Source organism: Columba livia, chromosome 1 (genome assembly GCF_036013475.1).
Source record: "Columba livia isolate bColLiv1 breed racing homer chromosome 1, bColLiv1.pat.W.v2, whole genome shotgun sequence".
In the NCBI taxonomy this organism is placed as follows: Eukaryota; Metazoa; Chordata; class Aves; order Columbiformes; family Columbidae; genus Columba; species Columba livia.
Window position 1 is genome coordinate 160,353,950 of NC_088602.1, and position 17,991 is coordinate 160,371,940.

Sequence of the window (17,991 nt, forward strand, 5' to 3'; positions counted from 1 at the left end):
AAAAGCATCTTCTTAAAAAATAGCTGTATTAGCCATTGTCAATTTGGATTTATGTGTGCTTCTGTCTTGCTCTGCTCATATCACCTATATATGCCTGAGGAATCACCCAGATTGTTCTGTTTCTAGTAGTATTTATCATTCTTCATGCGTTACTCTGTCTTCTTTCTTTGACTTCTTTCTTGAAAAATGGCCAATTCTTTCTCAGCTAGAAATAGGGACTTTCAAGTTATGTTTTCTTGGAGTTAATTTATAATCAAAACTAGAATATAGACAGAAAATCCTACTGAGACTGTGAACCCAATGTTTTATCCTCTATCTGGTAAAGCAACAATATCTTGATAAAACTGTGTCTTAGACTTCTTCAATGCTCATTTCCTTATTTAAATCTCAAATGTCATTCTTCAGTGCATGCCTTGGAAAGATTTAACTTCGATGTCACTGGGATAGCTCTTCAAAAATATCAATATTAGTATTCTTTAAAGGATGAGACTAAGCAGGAATTTACAAAGAGTGGTGTCTTGGGTTTTTCACATTCCACACAAAAGACTTCCAAATGACACTGTACAAGTCATAAGAAGCAGCTGGAACTTGATCTCCTCTTACTAAAGAGGGTTCCAGTGTGGCATGTCAACGCCAGCGATGCCTGCAGTAATGTGTAATGTGGTGCAGCTTGGGCAGGTGAGGGAGGCAAAGCCGTGCTGAATTAACTGCTGAGGCTCCTGACATTTCCACTGTATGTGGTTTGTGAGTTTTACTTTGGATTAGGTTTATTTTCATCCTTTGAACTGAATGTCCCATAGCTCACTTCAAAGCCATCTGAACATAACCGTCCCAGAAATCTTTGCTTCCTTGACCTGTGGATTCCTTTCGGAAATGCCATGGTCACTCCTCATCTGTCTGCGGCTTGGTATCTCCCTCCACTTGGAGTGGATGTTGTCCAAATAATAGACTTTTAGAGGAACAGAGATGCTGTAGGAGATGTGCAGAATGCTGTGGGCTATCCTTCACAAGTGCTGGAAATTCCTTCTGAGGCAAATGGTTGTCTGAGGCACGTCTCTTCGGCGGAGTGAATGCCATGGCATCACTTCTGATCAAACATTAAATCCATGCCAAGCTGATAAGCATTACATAGTTCCCATCTCAACCCAGTCCCTCCTTGGAGACACACAGTCCACAGCTGATCTCCCAAACCAGAAAGGAAAATAGTCCTTCCCAAAAATTCTCAGCTTTCTCTCAATCCAAAGAACTTCTTGGCATCTGAAAGAAGGAAGGAGAAATTACTGCAACTAAATGCAATCCCAGGAGCTGTCTGTGTAAGAGAGAAACAGAAATCACCTGGATTTATATTTTTTCTTATTACTGGTGGAAGGGTGTACCAGCACCACTGCCACCACTGAGTATGTCCTTTGTACACTGCATTTGAGACAGTGTGGCTGGGGTTTTGTGCAGAAGCCTAGGAGGGCTGTTATTAAGACGTGCCATGTCCATGGCTTATGCAGTTGCCAGGACTGTGCCTGGCACACAGGCAGAGCTGGGACAGGCCAGATAGTCTCTGATGGAGCTTGTTGCACCACAGAACTTCCCTCACAGCTCATGGCTCCTTGGGGAATCATCTGTCAAGGTGCAGCAGGTCTCACAGTAAATCCAGAGACTTATACCACCTTTCCATGTCTCTGTGATCAGTGCCCAAATTCTACTAGAAACCTCCTGAACACAGCCCTGCGCTCAGCATGTGCACAAGAAAGGAGTATGCACATTAACTCAGGTAGTCATCAGGATCACAGGTGTACAGTTCCCATTGCCTGCTGGGGCAGAGAGCGGGTCAAGGGGATGTTCCTGTGTGTTGTCTTGTGGTGGTCCTCTGGGGCTTGCAGGCATATAGACAAGTGCAGCACCATTGTTGTGCGTTTCCCTAGACTGAGTCCCAGGACTGTCGATCCTGGGACCAAGGGCATGAAGGTCCTTGGATGCCTGTGGATGAGCTGTGGGCTTGGTGGAGTGTTCTCCCCTACCCTGAAGATCTCTTCAAGATCTCTGTGACAGGGGCATGCAGACTGTGCCACCTCTGAAGTATGGTTTTGACACCTCAACAGGAACATGGCCTTCATCTATTTGAAATGAATGCAGCACCACTTCTCAGTCCTCTCCTACCTGCCAGCAGGCTTGACAGTAGCAACAGGGTGATGTGTACACTGGAGAAACTTTTGCAGTGGTAGGAAAAGGAGGAAACGATAATTAAGAAGAATAATAGAGGTCATTTCAAAAAGTTGGACCCAATTTCAAATTGGATTGGATTTCAAATTGGGTCTGTCTTTTTGAAGCACCCTATAGAAGAGCGCAGCAGCTGATCAAGGGCCAGGGAAAAGCAGCAAAGAGTACTGTCCTTATAGTCTTGGAAAAATGACACAGTGGAGAAGCTGAAGAGCATAAGGCAATTTACTCCTTTGGTTTAGAGGAATGCATAGGTGACATGGCTCTTTTTACACCTTGAAATGCATTTCAGAATGTTTCAGGAGCTCTCGGTATTTCAAGAATCCTTTTCGTTGTTTAACTTGTACTGAAGGACTCGATACCGGTGAGACCCAGTCATTATTCAACCTGGAAAGATTTGAAATTCCTCTTTCGAGCATTTGGAGCGGAATTTCTCTTTTAGCGACTTCTAAGAAGAATTGTTTGGGCATGGATCAAAACTGCTTTTTGTAACTACTGGCGACAGCCAGGTAATTTACTTCAGAACTGCAGCACTTCTCCAAACCTGAACAGCTAATACAGATATAGTGTTTGGTGGCTGGGTAAAAATGAAGCCATGTTCACTACAGACTTATATTTGATAGAAGTGTAATTTGAGCCCAGATCTTCAAAACTGAAAGCCTACTTGAGTTTCTTATTATATCACTTGGTCTCAAGTGATTTTATTACTGAAGTGTCAAATATATTAAAATGATAGAGCAATCTTAAACTTGAAGAAAAGCAGAGAAATAGCATGCTAGTGGGAAAATAGCAACTGTAAAATCTTGAGTGATAAAGTATGCTGTCTTAATGTAAACCATAAATGACAACACACTGTAAGAAAGTGGAAGGTTTCATGGCTTTTAACAGTTTAATGAATGTCTCTACTCACTCTTCCCCTCCTTTCCTAGAAAGAGTAATTACTTGGATGTTTCAGGGTTTCCACATCAATCATAAGGGCAATGTAAACATGTTTTATGATGTTCTGTAGTCTTCCAAATAGGTGCAGATAGAGACAGTGTATATTATGTAGTGCAAATGCTCCCTGGCTGTCAGAAGAATGAAGGAAAGGGCATAAGGCAAGTCATAGATACCCGATTATTGTATTAGGGTATTATTGACTTTGGTGACTCTCTAAACTCTCTAGGGTGGGGAGGCTAAGTGCGGGCAAGTGGTTACTGGGTTTGCGTGGAAGACACGTGGTTCCTGTCTGCAGCATGGTACATATATTTTACTTTAAGTACAATTTACCCATGATAGGTTTCAATAAAAATCACATACGTACATGCAGATCTCTTAACTGTCTCCCTCTTACAGCCAGGAACCAAAGTTATATAGCTTGTGTATAGGCACTGAGAGTCTTCTATTATGAAGTTACTAACTATGATCTTTAAATGATGCCTTTTTACTTTAACAGGCAAACATTGTCTTTTTATTGTTGTTAATATATATAAAATTATAATAATGAATTATAATACTCGTCCATTGTGTTTAACTGCTTATTGCCTACTATCCACACTTACACTGAATATAAAATCAATCATTAAATATTGTTTTCATTGCCTGTGGCCTTTTGTCAATGCTCTGCTTGAGAGTCTCATAAGCAGCAAAGATAAGGATTAGTTTTCTCAGTTCTTTGAGATAAGGTGATATTAGCTGTGTTACAGTGAGTTTGCAGATTTTAATGTTTTCACAGTAGGAAGTATAGAAAAAGGATTCACCTTTGAAAGTAGAGTTGTTCTTACAATTTTTTTCACCAATCCTATTTAGAAATGACAGTAAATACCAGTGATGTGGCAATAAATTCTAGTTGTGTACATGTCCAGACCTTGTTGATTTTTGCTGGGTTTTGATAGCATATGTCAGTTTCATAAAGTATTGATAGGTCTATAATTCAAGATACTTTCTTTTGATAATCCGTAACATTTAGTAGAACAGGTTTGTTACAAATAAATCATATACATACCTTAATTTGTGTAAGTTTCCAGCTTGGTATGGTGATGACTTTGCCTTATAAACATATTCTCTCTTGCAGCTGAAAATAACAGCAGGGATTTATGCATTGTTTATGCAAAATGGAAGCTATACTGTTATCTTCTGATGAAAGCATGGGGCTTTCGTGTTTCCATTTCCTTACATCCTCGGGCAGAAGTGTAGAAATATGCATAGTGTGATTGTGGATGAGCTGTGGATTTAATGCAAACACAGGTCAGATACATCTAGAGCTGCTGGTTCTTACCGTCACAGGTTGCTGAAAGTATGAACAGGTGTTCACACTGAAGAGAGAAGAATGAGTAATGCTATATTATTATCTTCTTCAGTACATGTGTCAGATAGGCTTCTAGGATTAGAGGTAATTGCCCCAAGTTTTCTTGAATATGAGTGTGAAGAAAAGAGCCTAATGCCTACAGATCTTGGAAAGTAACAGTGGTATTAGAATTTGAAATAATTAACTGGAATAAGGTAATTCTAAATAAAGAAAACTCAAATTTGATGAATAATATAAATGAAAGTAAAATATTTCAAAGATAATCTACCCTCCTGAGTAGCTCATCCTTGAAAAAGTGGGTCCTTCCCTCCTGTCCTGCTGGCACAATGTGAATTATTGGCCTAGGCTGCTCCCATTGCTTGCATTATTTGCTGAGTCACTGGAAATGTCTCTTACTGCTTCAGAAGCTTGGATATTTTGTATTCTACAGGCAACACCCCCCTGCTGCTCTCAAGAGGTTTGTCTCCTCTTTCCTTTCTCGCCAGTCTGGTAGTACCTGAAGAACGTCTTTCACGAGACTAAATTTTACTTGAAACCTTATTTATGTGATATAATGAATAAATAAGGAATAATGCAGTGCAGGTAAGATGTGAGGAATTAATATAGGAGTCGACTTACGTTACACTGATAGTTAAAGAAATTAGAATGTTTAAACTTCTTATGTTTATTGTAGTATTTTCTAGTGAATGGCAACCTCTTAAATAAGAGTTTTACTGCTGTAGGTAAGAAGAGTTCTGCTGCAAGACAGAGCAACTCCTTTGTTCTGACCTTAGATTTATATGTCTTCAGTTATCCTAAGAACTTCCTAGATAATTTAATGCTTTTGCCCTATCATTAATGTAAAGTGTTTGCAAGCAGAACTGTTCTTGTTACGTCTGAATGGCATGCAACCGTGTGCATGGAGTATTCCAGTTTATGACTTTCTGGGATGGTTCTACTTCTGCCCTGTTTCCTATTAGGTCATTAGTTTACTTTGTTTCTTTTTTTTTGTCTTTCTTTTTTTCCTGTTAGCCTATGTTTTACACACAGTTATATGCAGTTTTACCTCTATTACTTACACACCTCTACATGCTGATGTCCAATTGGAACATTTAAAGACAATGAGCAGGTTTAGATACTGGGTGTTACGCAACTGTCAGCCTCTGGAATCCGAGAAACCTCTGACAGCTGGGTTCATTCAGTTGCTCTAGGGGAATTAGGTATTTGCTTTTCTTCTGGAAGATGCCACGTTTCCATGCCAGAATAAGCAGGTTGGGACAAATGCATAGTGCTTGTCACAGGCTCCCGTGCTCACTCTAACAGAACTTACTAGGTGGTAAATTGTCTGTCCTGCTGTACTAATGAAATATTCAATGCTAGTTTTGTGACAGAAAACTATACGCTGTCAAGTTAATAAATATTTTCTCCTGGTGATACAGATGGCTGACATTGCTGCTCATCTGTCATGTTTCTAGAGTTCCAGTCCTTTGCTGCCATTCACATTCTGTCTTCAGGCTTCTGCATACCAAAGATGAAAATGTTAAAGTAAGGGGGAAAATGATTGTTTAAATCTAAATGAATTTCTCTGAATTTGTATTTACATTTGGTTCAGGGAATAAGATTTCTTGTCTCGGGTTCTGAGAAGTTTGCAACACTGTAGTAGAAAAAAATATTACTACATATTGATTTGTGTTTCAAACTTATCTGGTTAGGACAGAATTTGAGTTGTGAAGTGCCCTGTTTACATGCATTCTTAAAAGCAGTTATCAGGATAAGAGAAATAATGGTTTGTGTAATTCAAAATTTTGCAAAACATTGCTATTGATTTGTTGCTCTAATGTGTAAAATAATCAGCTTCAGTCCATTCTAATTTTACAAAAATAGAGAGATGTATTACAGTGTTTTTTGAAAAAAAAGGAAATAGTCTTAAATTTATTGAACCTGGATTACATCATCCATCTACTTTCTGTATCACACTGGCTTATCTCCTTAATGTCCTGCGTCTGTTGGTTGTGTGAAAGTTATTTTTCATGGGGAAACAGAAGATCTGGAAAAATTTTTAATATGTTGTGAATGTTTTGTCAGTACAGGTCTCCAAGTTAGCTGATGTCATGGTCAGACATGGTGTGAAGAAAGGCGACCGCGTGGTCATCTACATGCCCATGATTCCACAGACAGTGTACTGTATGCTGGCTTGTGCAAGAATAGGAGCCATCCATAGCCTGATTTTTGGTGGATTTGCATCTAAAGAGCTTGCTGTTCGCATTGATCATGCAAAGGTAATACGTATTTGGAACAACAAACACCATTGCGTTAGTTATTCATATAAACCACTGCCAAAAGCCTTTTATTTCAGAGAGGGTAACATTTCTCTTTGTGTGGCACAGTCTCCATTTGTTTATAATACCTAACAATGAAATGTGAATTATTACATCTGTACTGACAGTGATACTTTTATAGCAGACATTGAGATACAGATTTTGACCTCTTTTAAAAAAGCATCGTTTTATTAATAACACACTGCTGTCTGTTTAGAGCATACTTTCTTCTCGTGTTTGTCAATCTTTGTCTTTCCAAGCATCAGCTTAAAATGGGTTTTTCACCCAGCATTTTCCTCAAGTTTATGAGGAAAATGCTGCCAGCCCTAAATTACTTCATTGGTTTACTTGATGTTTATACATATTAAGTAGTACCTTTTTCAGCTACATAGCTACTTCATCTATTTTGTACATGAATCAAGGCAGCTAGAGAACCAGTTATCTTAAGTGACTCTGCAGAGAACATATTTAATAGAGGTGAATACTTGAAAGGCTTCCATGTTTGGCACAAGTTGAACTTGTTATTGAAACATTATGTAAGTCTCTGTAAGTGAAAATGCAAATAGTACTTTAATAACCTACATAGTAGCTTATATGTGCATGTTAGTAGCTTGTGTATGCATTAGTTTCAAATCAGCTAGTGGTGTTTGTACTAGAAGTTTCTGTTCTTATTTTCTACCAGTGAACAAGACAAAAGTCCTTGTCATCTTGTTCTGTCACCTGGATCGCTCAGACCATCTGTGGTCACTGCCTATCACTGAATCACTTTGGTTAGGTGTATAAGCCAAAGCATTATGCAGGGTGAAGTCCACAGGATTTCTGGAACTTTTACTTAGATTTTTTTGTGTACAGAAGTGCTTTTCAGATCCCTAAGGCTTGAATTTTATGAATATTTGTAAATAGGAAGTTAAATGCATTCCCCCTACTCTAGAAATAAAACAGCTGAAATGGTTTGTTGGAATTGTGAAAAAGAGCTAGAGGAAGACTAATGGCAGCTCCATAGTTTTCTCTTTCTTTCTGCTCCCTCACTTTTTCAATGAGCTCTAAAAATTAATTTTAACTCATAGAAGCTTTTGATTAGGAAAACATAATGCAGAAGAAAAAATGATAGATTTTAAAAATGGAATTTGCTACAATATGGATGTTTACTTTTAGAGCATTTTGCAAATATTGGCTAATTAATCCCAGTGGACTCTCTCTGAGGAACAAAGGGAGACAGCACAGTAACCATAGTCCTTGCTTCATGCATTAAAAAGAAAACAGAGGAAGTTTGATTTACTCAAGGTCACACAGCAAATCTTTTGCCGGGTTAGCTATAGAATTACCAGCTGCAGGCCATGGACTAAATCCTAATTTTAAACTGCCTTCTTCCTTTTTCTTTAAAAGGCACAGCTAAATATTTTGGATGGTTTTTGCACCATCCGATGTGTAATGACAGTGTAAGTAAAGAGGAGAGGCACATCCTCAATCTAAATTTCAAAACATGCCCCAGTTTTGCAATACTGTAAAGCTTTATTGATAAGTGAATTGCACACTACTGAGGTTATATTTAAAATATGTATATAAGTAGCTCTGATAGATGGTATTTTGCTGAACTCAGAAGTTAATTGAAGCAGTCTCAAAAACCCCTAACCATTCTATTAGGCTTTTATGTGACTTGGTTTAGATGCTGCAGTGTAGGACCTGATGTTGTTAAGATTAATTAGAAAGAGTTAAAGATGTGGAATGGAAAGCTGGCTGTGAGATGTTCTTGTGGAAGAAAGGTCAAACTTCACATTTTACTGGAAGATGTAAGTGAAAGAAATAACAAGCACTTTCTGGTGACTATGAAAACGTACATATACTTTACCAGCTTACCTTAATTTATCTTGAATTTTAAATAGGTCTGGGAATGCTGCAAAGTCCTGCAGCTGTTAATTTTTACTCTTGTCAGGTATTGGCAGGTACTGACGTTCTGCAGTGAATTGTGATGAAGTGGTACAGAGCATGAGAACAGGCATTTCTTGTCACCTTTCTTTTCACCTGAATGTGGGAATATATAATTTGCAATATCGAAACAATACATAGTTTTGAAGGACATTAACTATATTTTGAGAAATTGACGTAGCATCTGTTTAAGCATTTTATCTTAGTAAACTAGGAATGCTGAGAAAGATACTTAAGAACAATATGTTTATATGCGTGTTTGATAGGGTAGTTGCTATGCCTTCAGCAACCAAATTTTCTCATGTTTTTTTGAATCACAATAATTATATAGCAATTCCAGAGGGTTTTTTAGATTTTAAGTCCAAACCCTGAAAAATAAAGTGCAAGTAATGGAGTTTTTCAGACACGGGATTTTCAGAAATGCTTCAGCAAAGCAGTGTTATGGTTTGCAAGTGAAGAATAGTTCTTTGAAATACAAAGTGTATGAGACACCCAAGTTACTGTCTCCCATTAGGGTCAGAAATACTGTATTCCTCAGTTATTTAGAGTTGGCACATTTGGAGATTTTAATGAGTTCCTTGAGAAAATGAGCTGATTTTTCTAATGGTTTATTCTGAATAAGGCATAGCTCCTGCACACAAGTGTAGCTATATACAAGTATACCCCTACTTCTCATCATAATACAATCCAGTCTTTTGAGTGATTAGGCGGATAGCTCAGCTGCTGATACAGAAGATGCCCAATTGTCTTATAATAGTTGCAGTCCTGTCTTGGCTTCTCTTGAAGCACCGTTTATTTTTGGAATAAGTGTTGTAGATTAGAAGGCAATGTCTTGCTTATTATTTTTAACTACTTGTATGGTATGGTTCGGGTCTCTTTCTTTAGAGCACCAGGTAATACCTGTCAAAACTACATGTGCATGTCCGTCTGACATGGATCATCCAACTGCAAAACCAGAGCAGTATCAGCAGGTGCAGCAGAACTATATAATGACTGCATAAGCACCGGATATCTTAAAATGCCTGTCACTTTTTTTAAGAAGGAGAGAAGCACAACAAAAGTGCAGTAAGTTTGAGCATAGCCTTGTGATCAGATGTGTGGCTGCGGCACAAGGAGAAAAGAGGTTTTTTGTGTTGAATAGTGAGGGACTGAGTGCTGGAGCTCTCTGCAAACCTCTTCATGAAACTCTTGACATTTTGTGCCCCGAAGGTTTTCTGTGTGGGCTTTTTGCAGCTTCATTAGTTGGCCCAATAAAATATATTTATTTTTCTAAACTTTGCCGTGTGTGCTATTAGAGACTACAGGGAAATTTGTAGCAGGTCTCTTTACAACAGAATAAAATTGTTGGTCTGGTACTATTTGACCTTGTTTTATCTCATTTCTACTTTTTTGTACTGTTTAATGTTTTTTTTTTCCTGCAGCTCACTGACGCTGGCATTCCTTTACCAGCAAACCTTTGAATTTTCCTGCTTTTCCTTCAGTCTAGCTATATTTCAATCTAATCTTATTGTGCAGGACTACGTGGAGCCACAGAAGAAGTGGGAGATGGATGTATAAAAGCAACATGGGAACAGAGATGTGGGGAAAGTGAAGTCAGTAGCCAGAGTGGTAAAACACTGGAAAATAGCAGTTAAAGCCAGTAATGGAGCTTTGATTTGCACAGAGTGATCCATGATGCTTCCAAGTAGTACCCCTCACTTGGGAAATACATCACCTTAGGCAATTTAGTATTGGTTATTTTTAGACTTCCTTGCGGCATATGAAGTACTTGATGTGCAGAGGCGGCACTATTTACAAATGACTGTAAACCTGGCATTGACAACAGTCTTTCATCTTAACAATTGAATAGAACTGTGTTAATATCTTTCATTAATTACAGTCTAATTTCAGGGTAGCCTCCAGATGAATTTTCAGCTTAACTGCATTGTATTGTGTCATCTTTCATAAAATCAGTACATTGCAAAACAGAAAGATGACAAATGCTGAAATTTTAAAGCTCGTCTGAAATCTTTATTTTGAATACAAACTAATTGGCAAACTTCCCTGAATGGCAGATTTGGACAGGAAACATTTTATTATTGCAGAAGAAAACAGTTTAATCTGTGCTTTCTGTTCCGAGTTTAATGCAGCCTTAACTGTGGCATTGTGGTTTGCGCCTACTTAATGAGATTTATGCTAATGCATACAATTAGCAAACCAGTTTGATCAAACTGAGGGGCATAAGATAAACATACTTTTAAAGCTCCAAAAGCAAGGAGATTGAAGACTCATTCTTCTCCAATTAAAATATGTTCTAACACATAGTTTCTTTGGTGTTACCTTTTGTTTCCTGAAAGACAAGAAATAAAAATACTGATTTTGGAGCTAAGTCAAAAATAGTTTGTATGCAGATTTCTTGACTTAAGTAATCTTGTGTAAAACCTCAATAACAAAGATGCTAAATCCACATTTGCAAATATAAATTATTCTAAAAAAACCCCAGAACTATAGAAATCTGATTTTTAGTGGTTTCCCATCCTAAATTCTGCAGCCATCACTTGCTTTACTTCCTTCATGTGCCTTATGACTTTAGCTTATTTTCTTCCTTTGTTTCTACTTTCCTGTCAATTCTTGTTTGCCTTCTTTTTTCTCTTTCCCCTGTTTTCCCTTCCCATTCCATTTAATTACAGGCTGGAAAAGAGCCAGCAAAGTGCTATAGCTAGTTTTGAAATATGCCATTGCGTGCAGGCAGATAATTAGAAAACAGGCTGAAGAGGACAGATAATTGTTGACATCACCGTACCGCTTTTTCTTAATGGAGAGACTGAGATGGAGATGGGCTTTTCTCTCAGTTCATTAATTTTCATGCGACTTCAAAGAACTTAATGCTGCTGATTTCTTACTCAAATTTGTTTGAAAATAGTGAGGAGTGTCAGAAGTTGTTAGTGTGCTCCTGAACAAAAAATGGATGCGTGGATGGCAAGATCACACAAGCTTGACTTCCTTACAAAGCTGGTCTAAACCTTGTTTCTAATTATGTGAAGGTAGACTGTATACATTCAGTGTCATTAATCAAAGAGTTTCATGGAAAAGATATTATTAGGTTGCATATATAGAATATATTGCAAATGTATGTATTAACAATCTAAATTCTTTATTTTAGCCCAAGCTTATTGTGACGGCAAGTTTTGGAGTAGAACCAAAAAGGAAAGTGGAATACCTATCCCTCCTAGAAGCAGCACTGGCAATGGTACAGAGAAAACCCGACAAAGTTCTTGTTTACAAGCGACCTAATTTGGTGGGTGTACAATTGTTGTGCCTTTATGTTAACTTTCAGATGTACATGCCTTCTCACTTTTACAAGTAAAATTTTGGTTTGTAGTTTGTCTTTGAATTTTATTGGGGAACTTTATATTCATAAGATTTAAATAGTAAATAGAACTAATGCAGCAGAGAGGTTACGATACAGAAAATTTAATAATACTTTACAGGAAATTGAATAGTATATGTTTTTTGATCCACTTCCGTTGATTGTCTGTTTTTCTTTTGACACTTTTCTATTTTTCAATGGGCAGGGCTCTGTTCCTCTTACCCCAGGACGCGATCTTGACTGGGAAGAAGAGCTTGCAAAAGCACAGTGTTATAAATGTGTCTCTGTTTCCTCAGACCATCCGCTTTATATTCTGTATACATCTGGAACAACGGGCTTGCCCAAGGTAAAGGACTATCTGTAGTTTGAGTGTTTGTGACCAACCTGTTTGCAGTTCCACTTGAGAAAATAGTTAATTAAAAAGGTTGGAAATGTTTGCCAGTGCTCAGTGCTATGAATGATAATCATTGCTAGAAATGGTTTAATCTCATTTATTCACATTTCATTACTTTAAAGTCAATGTCTAGGAATAAACTGTATTTGTTTATTTAAATATAAGTAATATAAAGTTAAACTGAATTTACTTAAAAAAGTACAGTATAAACTTGTGAGGACAGCAGAATGTCTTTTATTTATTAATATCTTCTGTGTTCTAACTGTTTGAGATGAGCATAGTATAGTCACTTAATGGGGAGATTAGTTCATGTATCACTTGTGTGATAGCATTTATTGCTGAATAGTCTTTGCTTATTTGTTGTTTACATGTTAGCTAATCTTCCCATAGATAAGATGTAATGAGTGACATTACAGATTAAATGTAATTAAGCATGTTCTGAAGTCTTGTGATACTGAACAGTTCTGAGAAAATAATTCCTGTGAAAAAGAAAGTTTAGATTAAGTGAAAACTGACAGAGGGTGTTGCTTGAAAATGTTAGCTTTAACATACCAATTAGTCTTACAATGATTTTTTGTTAAAAGGTCTTATTTTAAAAGCAAACTCTTGAGTGTTTGCTTGGTACTTAAGATTTTATTTTAAAGCACAGTATGATTTTCAGGCAGTGATCTTACCACCACAAATTTAGAGACAAGTATCACACAACCAGTACTAGTCTGAGCACTGCCACATCCAGGGATGTGTGATACCCGGCACTTTAAAGCAAATTAATAATTTCATTATAATGTCACAAATTCCAATATAATATCATTTGTTACAAAAGGTGTTTTGCTCAGCTGCTGGTTTCAAAATACAGTATCTCAGGGATAAAAGGTGTCAGAAGTTTACTTCACTGTGTTGGCTCTCCACAGAGAAAAATATAGACACCTTGAATGAAGCACCCTTCTAAAAGGGAGAGTGTCAACTAGCACCATGCTACAATGAGTAACTTAATGAATAAAATAACTTTTTTATTCACGTGAAGATATTAGTTTTAAATGGTCATGCAAGTAAAATTACTCAGTTATGACCTTCATAACAAAACCTTTTTTAATCTCAGAGCAGGGACTAAGTTAGAAGCTGAGCCTGACACAGGCAGTCTGCTTTCTGAAATTCGTGAAGTCTTAGTTAACTGTCCTCTGCTGTGGAAATCTCTATTTGACTGAGTTAATGTGTGTCTACAGTCCCTCCCCTCTTGGAACAGGACTGAAAGTGACTATTTCATTCTATTAACTACATAAAGAGAATGTATCATGCCCAGCACAGACAGAGCACTGCATTGTAATGTCTGCAGAGTAGACATTTTTTTGGTTAGAGGAATCTCACCTGAATTTTTGTTCAGGATGTAGTTTAGTTAATTCTTTATTCTAGAAACAGCATACTAGAAGATGATGAAATGTATATTAGACATAAAAATATTACAAAATATTTCAAAATTTGTCTAATTAATGGTGTTTCAAAGCTGGTTTTTGGCTTACTGAGGTGCACAGTGCTATTACTACTCTCTTGTTCTAGTTTTCTAATCCCTCTTTTTACTAAGACTGGGATGTTCTTCATTTGCTTTTGTATGTGTACTTCAGGCTAGATATTAAACCTTTCAAAAATAGACATCTGGTTTAAGCCAGTTTTATAACATCTTTAAAAAGAGCCAGTGCAGAAAGAGGGGTACATTTCAGGGAGTAATTCACTCTAACTATTTTAAGCATTGACTACTTCGCAAGTGCACCTCTTTTTCAGTGATGAGTTTGGAACATGCCTAGCATTTAGATGGCCACAGTTTAATTGAGGTAAACACTCACATCTCTTTTTTTTTTTTGTGTCAGCATATGTTGTCCAAGTATTTGTATATCTGATTTTAATGAGAGAATTCTAGGCTTTGTTAGTTATCTTCTGAGAACTATTGTCATCTAGGGCTTGGGTTGGTGTTTTGTTTTGTGGGTTTTTTTTTGTGTGTGTGTGTATTTTTGTTTTGTTTGTAATTTTTTGTTTGTTTTTTTTTGAGTTTATCTATTTATTTATTTATTTATTTATTTATTTATTTATTTATTTATTTATTTATTTTTATTGTATGTTTGTTCGTTCATTTTCCAAAATTACTTCTTCAGTGAGAATGCTAGCACAAGCATGTACTTACTGGAATGGATCCTTTTCTTAAGTGAGGAGTATTGAAATGAAACAACTTGAAGTTTATTACTGCTAAAACCCACAACATTTCATTGAATACAGGAATATCATTGCATTCTTCAAATGATCTTAAGTATTCAAATTTTCTTATTTAGGGTGTTGTCAGACCAACAGGTGGCTATGCAGTTATGCTGAACTGGACAATGTCAGCTGTATATGGACTCAAGCCCGGTGAGGTAATTCTGTTTAAATGTCGCGTATTTTTTTTTTAGCTCCTCTCAGAAATGCCTCACTATATTTATGTTTTTATTTCATTTTAGGTGTGGTGGGCAGCTTCTGATTTAGGCTGGGTTGTTGGTCATTCCTACATTTGCTATGGACCTCTTCTTCATGGGAATACTACGGTTTTGTATGAGGTATGATCCATTCTAAAAAGTGAGCCTTTGAAAAGGCAGAATCTCCTCCCATTGATAATCTTCATGATCCTGTTTATGCCTGTCCATTCTTCATGCCATATATATTTAAATTGCATTTATATCTTCAGTGTTTATACTCTTCTTACAGTAATTCCTAAGGAAAACTTACTTCACTATCCTTCCTACTTCATCTGGGTGACTGGTCATGGTCAACGGGGCAAGAAACAGCAAAACAGCAGACCTAGAAATGACAGGTGTTGGAATGTAGTTTTGTTGCTGAGGCTTCAGCCACAGGCCATTGGATTGCCTCTATTAAGGATCTAGGAGACGGTGATGTGTTTTGCGTGTCTGGAGATGACAAATTCTTACTGGATCTGAGTTGGAGGCAACTGGAGCCAAAACTCATTAGGATTTGTCTTTTCTTTCCCCCTCTACCACTCAAGGCATCTGACACCAAGACTCGGATGACATTCAGGGCTTGGCTCTTCTTCTTGGGGGATGAAACTCAGTGGGATGGAGAGGAGACTGGTCCAGTTAGAGTGGTCTGTTTGGTGCTCACAAAAGCAATCATGCCGCTTTACGTGGTTATTTTTTCAGAAATTATTGCTGATTCTCTAATCACTAGCCAAGAAGATACAGTATTGTTTGGAATGTCTTTATTCTTCAGAGAATGAATCCAGTATCCATCAGTGAAAGACATTTTATGTAAAAGCACCAGTGCTGTTAGCTCTTAAGCATGCTGAGACTCGGTTGCCTGCATTCACCTGACATTAGGAATTCTGGATATATCCCAGCTTCTGCAATACCATGCAGAGTGAAGCCCACTTAGTAATTGTTCTGTCTTTTTCAGCAGTCGTAGGGGCAGAAGCTGTTTTAGCTCTGCTATTGTGGCATGCTCATCACCTGTGTTGATTTGCAGTAGTAATTAGAAACCTGTGAACTGTTAAAGGAAATTCAGTGGTAACTCATGGGAGAGCATGGAAGAGCTGTAAAAGTGTGGTGAATGTATTGATACTGAGGTAATGGAAAAAGCTTACAAAACAAGCTTTGATGACACTGTGAATACAGCAGTTGTTAGAGGACCATTTGTAGTCAGTGTTTGTGGAGCAGGGGATGTGGTGGAAACATTCTGGTTTACAGACCATCAGAAGTACAGAAGTTCTGCATAAGGGAGAACTTTCTCCATCTACCTGCTAATACACCACACAAGTGAAGATGAGCATACTAGAACAGAAATGGATTGTTACTGTTTTCAGGAACAAGCATCATCAGGACAATCTTTTGCTGTTTGCACAACCAGGTAAGGCCTGTGCTGCACCATGGTCAGAGTGTATTTTATGTGAAGGGGCGCAGGGGTATGCGGTAGCTATCAGGATGCTCCTTGGCATTGAGGACATCATGAGTGATGCTGTCCCTTCCTGGCAAGAAGGTACTGGCGTATGTTTTGGTTCTGTGACCAGAGATATGGAATATAGGGCTTGTAGAAGTTTTACGGTGGAGCCTGCTGATGATGTTTGAACTGATGTGCTACTGTCATCTGCATGAAGTGGATGAAAGGGACAGCTTGAAGAGCCTTCAGTCAGGACAGCAAAGATCTGTAGGATTATTTGAACTGCATTTTTGGTCCAGTGAACAAGGATAAATGTAGTCTAAAATAAACTACAAATAACATGTAATGGAAGATGTGAGGAGCACATTAAATGGTTTGATCTACTAATCTGCTCTAATTCACCTCACTACTTGCTATGTAAACCAAGTCTCTGGCACCATATGCGCTCACATTCATGTTTAATGTTATTAATTCACGTGGTACTAGGTTTATTTGTACCAGTGCATGTAAAAGGAAGAAGACTGGTAATCTCTCATAGAGCAGGAGATTGTGCCTAGCTGACACCTATGTATGTTGCTTTGTGCAAAATCTTGTTCTTTATCATTTTAATAACAGAAGAATGTAAAATAAACAAAATGCAGTGTTTAAAGGCAAAGCAAATTCTGAGGTCTTGAAGCTTTGGTTTGGTATTTATTCTTGTCTTTGTGGTTAACTTTTAAAAGCGTTAACTTCTTTTCACGGAAAGACTGTGGGAAACGTGTTAAGTTGTTCTATGAAACAGAAAATGAGCTTTTTGTCAGGATGTTTTTCTACCACATTATTTTGAGATCTGTAGGATCTGAGGCATATAGCTTTGGCTTTTTAGCTTCTAGACATTGAATTGATTTTTCAATACTCTCTCAGAAAAGCAAGTTTGCAAAACAAATATTTTTTTATTAAATATTAAAGTACACAAAGTGATATCAACAAGCACAAGGTTTTTTTTTCCCTCAAATGCTTTAATGCTCCCAGCCAACAACTGCAGCAGCTGAAGAAAACTTAAAACAAATGGTTGTTTTTAATTTGAAACTCAATGTCCTTTCTGTCTAGATTAAGTTTACTAACTTGCTTACTATGTTAGTGTTTCGCATGAAAGCTTGCAACGAATGTATGACTGAAATACGTGACACAGAGAATATCTTCAATGCAACTATGGCAATAAAAAGTAACCATTCGTTTGAGACTTGCTTAAGCTTAGCTCTTTTTTGAAGAGTCTCATATACTAACCTAGTGGAATCCACTTGCTGCTGTGAATTTAAAAACTGGATCACCATGGAACTTCTGAAAGCTTTTGAGTCAATGACAAATGTCTCCTTGCTGATTGCAGGACTGAGGCTTGGTTCTTAGTGCATGATACAGCTGCCTGCTGGGATGTATGATGTGGTAGAACATACGAAAGTTCTGAAGGACATTATGAGGCGAAGTTCTTTCTAGGAAATTACAAATTAAAAGTAATCAAGTAGTTTTAAAACAAAGAAGGAGAGAGTTTGTTTAAAAGTGTTGGGGCAATGTTCTAGGAAAAAGAAAAAAGGTAGAATTCAAGAGGAATGGGTAAGTGAAATAACATGTTAAACTAATA

The 17,991-nt window shown here is 37.4% G+C and overlaps 1 protein-coding gene and 1 long non-coding RNA gene across 7 annotated transcripts in view; one reads left to right on the plus strand and one right to left on the minus strand.

Annotated features, from left to right (window-relative positions):
- Window positions 1-17,991, plus strand: part of ACSS3 (acyl-CoA synthetase short chain family member 3) — a 118,453-nt gene that overhangs the window by 45,328 nt on the left and 55,134 nt on the right. For 3 of the 6 annotated variants that reach the window (XM_065041540.1, XM_065041523.1, XM_021299940.2), the window contains 5 exons: window positions 6,568-6,756; window positions 11,864-11,998; window positions 12,276-12,416; window positions 14,783-14,863; window positions 14,948-15,043. In XM_065041540.1, coding sequence (XP_064897612.1) covers window positions 6,589-6,756; window positions 11,864-11,998; window positions 12,276-12,416; window positions 14,783-14,863; window positions 14,948-15,043 — 621 coding nt within the window. In that variant the 5' untranslated portion in view covers window positions 6,568-6,588. Of the gene's footprint in view, window positions 1-4,943; window positions 5,081-5,196; window positions 6,023-6,562; window positions 6,757-11,863; window positions 11,999-12,275; window positions 12,417-14,782; window positions 14,864-14,947; window positions 15,044-17,991 lie in introns of those variants that run through there. The other 3 variants (XM_021299941.2, XM_065041569.1, XM_065041551.1) reach the window with 3 other exon arrangements.
- Window positions 892-17,771, minus strand: LOC110365533 (uncharacterized). The gene is made up of 5 exons (XR_002425078.2): window positions 17,640-17,771; window positions 10,956-11,050; window positions 8,653-8,817; window positions 4,196-4,414; window positions 892-1,257 (listed from the first exon to the last, which is right to left on the minus strand). It is a non-coding gene; the product is annotated as an uncharacterized LOC110365533 (long non-coding RNA).